The sequence below is a fragment of the Chelmon rostratus genome, chromosome 14, assembly GCF_017976325.1.
Source record: "Chelmon rostratus isolate fCheRos1 chromosome 14, fCheRos1.pri, whole genome shotgun sequence".
NCBI classification, from domain to species: domain Eukaryota; kingdom Metazoa; phylum Chordata; class Actinopteri; order Chaetodontiformes; family Chaetodontidae; genus Chelmon; species Chelmon rostratus.
Window position 1 is genome coordinate 12140857 of NC_055671.1, and position 6563 is coordinate 12147419.

Here is a 6563-nt window from a genome sequence, read left to right on the forward strand (position 1 = left end):
ATCAATTGCTTGCTGTTAACCAGGGTGCATTCTCCATTTATGAGCAGGCTATAGCTGTGAAAACTGAGCTGGCTAGTTATCTGCTCCTGCACAGTGTGAACAGGTGGTTGATTTGCTCAGTTTGACATGTCTTCATCCAGCCAGCATGTTGCAGTGTGAGCATACAGACCTTTCATTATCATCAAATTTGGCAACACAGATCAAAGGACAGAAAAATAAACCACAGAAAAAGAGCATCTTTTCTGTCTTTGATGCTGAAAGCACACATCCACAGATGTGCTGCAGCCTAAATATAGCATTTAATCAGGCTATTTCTAAATGTGTTTCATAATGAGAACAGATATTTCATCTCTCGTGTTTCTATAGACATGCCTGTACAATATTTTTTCAGTTATTCTTTTCATCAGATGCCTCATTCACTCAGTTTTACCAGATTTTTCCAAAAAGTGACTAAAAAAAATGACACAGAATCCTATAATAATAATAATGCCTCCTTGAAGATTGTAGCTTTAAAAACGACCCTTTAAACATGCAATAATAAAGAGGGTGAATTAGATTAATACTCAGTGTAGATCTTTACACTTTCATGTCCAACAATTAAGCTTTCAAAACTGTGCAAAAAATTCCACTTCTTACAATTGAAGAATATCTTTATTTGTTAAATAATTAACACTTATTCTAATGCAGCTATTTTCCCATCATCCGTGCACAACAAATAGCCTTTTCAGTCATCTTAGTCACTTTAACTGTTAACACCCAAAATTGTGTGTGCAGACAGAATTGTGTGTGGTAGATTTTCTGCTAACTTTAGCTGTCTGTTGATTGCATGTTAATATATTTTCTCTTCTCTACATGACATGCTTTACAGCCGTATATGACGATGCATCTTTACTCTCGAAGGCCAACTTAGAGGGCTTTGTGCTGTACATGTGGCCTAATAATGGTCACTTGTCTAATTTGAGCAGTCTGGTGAGCAGCTCATTGATGAGGACTCCAGCAGCGAGGATGACGAACATGAGAAGCACAGTGAGGCCACGTCGCACCACCAGTTGCTTGACTGACAGAGGTATGGCAACCGAAGCCTGCTGACCTGCGTCGAGCACTTCAAGCTTACCCTCCACTGGACTCAAAGAGCTGGATTGAATGGTCTCTACGTGGACCTGTTTCTCATCGGAGTCTGGGGCTGTGAGGGATGGTTTTGACACAGGGTTAATGTTAGTTGTGCGATGGTGGACGAAGTCCATGCATTATATTGCTGTAAAATAATAACCCTTTTACCTTTGTTTTCTATCCCAAGGATCTTGTTCCTTTCATCGAGGCTGACTCCTGCTCTCACCAGCGCCTGTTCAGAGATTTTTAAAACAAAAGCTAAATCACATGCTACCTGCATTGTGGGATTTGCACGGATGTTGATCATAGTTTTTATGTACAATAGCAGTGGTAAATTCCTTCTGTGGCACAGGATATCACCAGTACAGGTGCTCACCTCTTCAGTGGCTTTCCTCCAGTTTAGTTTGTACAGGAAAAGTGAAAAAAATATGGACTGTGTCGTAATGCAAATTAAAAATCCTAACCACAGCCCTGCAAAAGAGATTAAATAGGCCCATGTATTAGTTTGAAATATGATTAGATTGCCACATGCTATATAAATATTTCATCTGTCCTCACCGAAAATGCCCATTTTGACAGGGAACATCAAAGACAATCCAATGGGGAACCCAATGAAGTAGAAACCCACCAAGTTACACACGGCACCAATCATTTGCTTCCCTGCCCCCCTCACAATACCTGCTGTCACTGCCTGTGGAGGTAAAACAAAGAGAAATTTAAAATCTGTGCAACAAGTCCGTTTATTTTGCTCAGCAGGAGAGATGAAGTGGCTGGAATGGTAAAGGGTCTCACCGCAAAGGCATCAGCAATATGGATGAAACTGTACATCTCCATGACATCAGCCACCCTTTCAACAATTTCACTGAAAGGAAATGCAGATATGAAGGTGACAGATAAATGCATCTATCATGTCTCTGTGACCTTGCAAAACTCCAAGCTTACTTTGCTGTCAAGGGTCAGTGGCCTCTGAGGTTAATACATGATGAATTACCCTGACTTTATATGAGCTTTCTGTACGATGGTCTGTTTGTTAGCTACTGTTCCCGAGGTAAGAAAACACAAACCAATGAAGGCAGGTTTTGTGTCAAAATCTGTACTCACGTTTCCGTGGTGAAAATGTAACCAATCACATCCTTCGTCACACCAAGACAGGCCCCAATGACACATGAGAAACCAGCTAGATTGGACATAAGACACATGGCACATTGTTAGACATTGGTAGTCAATATATAAAGGCAAAACGTGGCTTAGCATGTGATTTAAATTAAAGAGTGACAGAGAGAACAGAATATTTAAATGTTTGGTCTGTAGATCAGAGTTCTCCCCTGCAATGTAGCTAGACACGGCAGCACATTGCTTCCGCTGTGGTGGAGATACCTGCAAAGACAAGAGAGACCTTGCTGGACAGCTTGGCTTGCTCTGTGTCCCCAGCACCAAGAGCATTTCCAACCCGCACACTGGCAGCGACAGAGAAACCCATTGGAAACTGTGGGACAGGAGGAGGTGACTGAAAACAACTGCTTCATAGACTGATAGTAATAAACCAAGCATCTTGGGTCCTGTCATCTCTAATTATTCAGAAACTCACACAAATATTACATTAGAGTGCATGTGTTCTATTCCTTCATCTACATCCTGACTAATTAACGAGCAATGTAAGGAAATTACCACGTAGGCAATGACAGCCAGTTCGTAAACTATAGAGTTAGCTCCCAGCTCGACCTCGCTGATGATGCCTGCCAGGAACCCCCCGATCTCATACAGCCACCACTCCAGACAATGCATCAGCATGCTGGGTATGGCCAGTTTGATGAAAGGACCCCACTCCTGCAGGCAGTCTCCTGACCAGCCTAAAGTAGGAGATAACAGGTATGGATTCAGTGAAATGTACTAATGCCCGGTAATGTTAAATGTGATGTTAACATTACATGAGAGATTAAACAAGAGTCGACAGATGCTAGCAGCTCTGCGAATGACGGTGGTGCTCTGAGCTAAAGGCTAATATCAGAATGCTAACACTCCAGCTGATGTGTAGCAGTCTTTAATATGTTTACCATCTTACTTTAGCATGTTATCTTAAAAGAACAATATATTTTGGTGCTAATTATAAGCAAAACACAGATTAATTTAGAGTCTTTTTGTAAGTTTATATTTTCCTGATTATTAGCACCAAAGTACAAAGTCCTTTTCAGAAATCTTCCAAGAAATCATCGGAAGTCAAATGGTCAAAAGACAAGCTATTCATACAGAGGCTTAATACCCTAGACTTACCATCCCATGTAGGTTTGTGCAGTCCCCTGTAGCAGATGTACATAAACAAGAACACAGCCAAGGAATACTGGGAGATGGCATTGGCAGCTGCAGATCCACTTTATTGGTGTCAAGAGGATTAAAAAGCAACACAAAAAGACAAAGCATAAAGTCATTTCCAGCCACTCTTAGAAAATAAATCCTGACTGTTGATTAGTTTACAATATTAAAGATGAAACTGAAGAATACACTGTTATGGGCAAAGTGGGTGTACTCACGCGACCCCCAGGTCCAGAAGGCTGAGTAAGATGTAGTTGATTATTGCATTTAAAACATTCCCCATGGCTCCAGATATCACCTGAGGCCACATGATGCCCTGTGAGCCAGAACAAGCTGTTTTAAAATAAAAAATCCTCGCCATTTCAACCCATCAATGCTCCTGCTGTTTGTTACTTTCTCACAGTACATGCTTCTCTCTCACACGCCCACAAAATGATCTCATTACAGACAAACTTTCAGTCATTATTTTGTTTCACACCAGCAGTCTTGCGGTTATTAAATGCACCTGATTCTGAAGATATCTCCCCTGCAGCTGGTACATGAAGGCAGCCTGCAGAATCCAACATGAGTCGATGAATGGGGTTAATTAGATCAATAGTGCAGCACAACAACCATTCAATACAGCCTATATGGATGGAGATACAAGTAACATTTTGTAAAACTGTGGAGGAAGCTGAACTCACTGGCAGAGCGGGCATAAAGATCTTCACATACAGCTGGGAGAGTCTTTATGGCAGACACAAAAAAGGGAAAATTGTAATTATATGCAAAAATCTGACTGAATGAGTAGATTTCACGAGTGATAAGTGTATATGTAGCATTCAATGTCATACGACGTCACGTTTGAAGTGGAAATGATTCACCTGGCCACCTCTGGGCTCTGCCTGACAGCCAGAAGAATGGGTTGAGTGTTAATGAGAATGGCCCAGCAGGGGAAACAGGCTAAGAGCAGAATCAGAACTCCCCTTTGCAGAATCACTCCTACATACTTTAGGTTACCACTCCCATAAGTCTGCAAGGAAGGGATCAGAAAAACGGGAAAATAAAATAATACTTGCTTGTGTGCAAGGCAAAGGGCAAAACTGACACAGAAAAACAGATCTGATCTAATCTAACCTCTATGAACACAGCCGTGACTGGTTATATAAATGTAATATAAAAAAATATACAGTAATATGAATGAATAAGATGAACCGAATACCTGAGATATGAGAGTATCACATGCTGATGACAAACCATAGCCAATGGAAATTCCTGTGACATTTATTACCTATATCGAAATGAAATACAATGAGTCCAGAAAGAAGGGACAAACACGCTTGAACAGATAAAGTATATGTCTGAATAAAAGAAATAGTGACATTCAACAGCAGCGCCGTGACAGAGGATGAGCGGTGACCCTTGAGAGCAGAATGTCAATAAAAACAAAAACAAAACGCACCGCTATCGCCAACGCCACCCCTGCCAGCTCCGTCTTCCCCAGGTGACCGCAGAACACCATGCTGACGAAGCCGATCAGGAAGCTCATCAGCTGTGAAATGAACTGAAAAACAAAAGGCCTCCTTTTATATATAAAAGCGTAAATGAACTTCTCCAATCGTGAATGAAATATTTAACTCCACAGGCATGCATACAGCCGCTGATTGAATTATTATACATAAAAAAGACATTGTTTTAAAAGGCCTGAAGGTAACTGAAAGTTCTTATTTGCTCTGGCAGCTGACATGTGTTACACTTTGGTTTTGCTGCAGCTCCTTTGTATTTCTAAACATCTTAACTACCTCTCTTTTCTTCTACAGAAAATAGTTCCAGTGATTGGTGTAGGTTTTTGACAGCCTTTGGCATCAAAAGGTTTGCACAAAGGGAAACTAAATGCCCTCGTCTATCAAGTTCTGGGTTTGTGCAATGAATAGGAGTCAGTGAAAAGTGGAAGCATGTTGGGTTCTCCGAATAGCTAAACTATTTTTCCTCCTACAAAATTTTCTGTTAAGGAGACACTTGCAATTGCACCTTATTTCTATGGTATATTGAAAATATTGTAATATTATCTTTGATCTAACATTTGATATGATAATGCAAGTCTATGAATTTGAATACTTCACAGATTTCAAGGGGTTAAGGAGCTACTTTTAATTTAGACATAATTGAAGCTTATTTATAGTTTAGATTTATGTTTATAACTTGGAATTTCCTCTACAACATCCTCACGTGCTAACTGAGTACCCACTTTACTAGGACTGACACCCAGCACATCACTCGGTATTAGCCTGATACTTGAACTAGTATAACGCCTTTAATGCATTTATTTTGGTCAGTGAGAGCGCGTAAATTCTTTTATTAACCGACTAATGAAGGACTGAATTTCAATGAATTGAATAGAATTACTGCTTTACCACAGTAGTAGCAATTAAAGTATCTTGAGATGAAAAGCTCACAAATACTCATTTTTATTAACTTTGCTGTATTCTCATTTGAATGACAATGCACAAAAACATTAACCTTACACAAAAGAAGGACAGATGTAGTGTACTGAGGTTTAGTAAACTGCTATTTTCTACCTGTAGTTCTTGGGCAGGTAGGCAGAATAATAAGTTCATATGACTACAATTACAACAACTACTAATTTATGACTGGTTTTACAAATATATACTCTGTCATTCTGAATATTGTTGCAGAATTAGTAACGTTTACAACATGCCATTAGACTTTTGTCAGCTGTTCATCCAAACACAATCTTACCACAGGTCCTGCCAGTTTTAAAAACTGAACTGTTTCATTCTTGTAGTGCACAGGTATCCAGAGCTTGATGCTTTTCAGGCAGGATCCGCAGCATGACTCAACACCGTGAGCAGCAGGAGGCGATTCGTCTGTTTTGGACTGTCCATTTATTCCTCTACAAGCGTTTTTTGGAGCTAAATCTTCCATACTGAAATGAGATTTGGCAGAGAGCAGAACTCAATCCCAAACTGAGTGATGTTCGTACAGTACAATTCCTTTCAGACACAGACAAGAGGGCTGGGAGTAATCAATAACCAATTACCTGTGTAATAATCAATAACCGAGGCAATGTCTGCCCACCTTGCTCTCTGTCTGTGAGAGTGTGCATTCACATTATGCTGGGACATTGCTAGTCAGATCTCTCC

At 40.2% G+C, this 6563-nt stretch overlaps 1 protein-coding gene across 1 annotated transcript; it reads right to left on the reverse strand.

The window, feature by feature from the left end:
* Positions 1-944: 944 nt before the first annotated feature.
* On the reverse strand, positions 945-6345 carry slc47a2.1 (solute carrier family 47 member 2, tandem duplicate 1). Its single transcript, XM_041952654.1, has 16 exons — positions 6160-6345; positions 4862-4963; positions 4622-4690; positions 4284-4432; positions 4104-4146; positions 3926-3970; positions 3639-3736; positions 3382-3479; positions 2779-2960; positions 2488-2596; positions 2212-2287; positions 1903-1972; positions 1669-1801; positions 1487-1581; positions 1279-1342; positions 945-1183 (listed from the first exon to the last, which is right to left on the reverse strand). Exons 1-16 carry the CDS (start codon positions 6343-6345, stop codon positions 945-947), a joined length of 1758 nt encoding a protein of 585 aa, XP_041808588.1.
* Between the last annotated feature and the right edge of the window lie 218 nt (positions 6346-6563).

Coding starts and splice junctions, on each gene's coding strand:
- slc47a2.1 (XM_041952654.1), bottom strand. CDS start 6,345: ATGGAAGATTTAGCTCCAAAAAACGCTTGTAGAGGAATAAATGGACAG. Junction 4,691..4,861: donor GGGTGGCGTTGGCGATAGCG/GTGCGTTTTGTT, acceptor ATTTCGATATAG/GTAATAAATGTCACAGGAAT. Junction 1,184..1,278: donor CCTTGGGATAGAAAACAAAG/GTAAAAGGGTTA, acceptor CATCCCTCACAG/CCCCAGACTCCGATGAGAAA.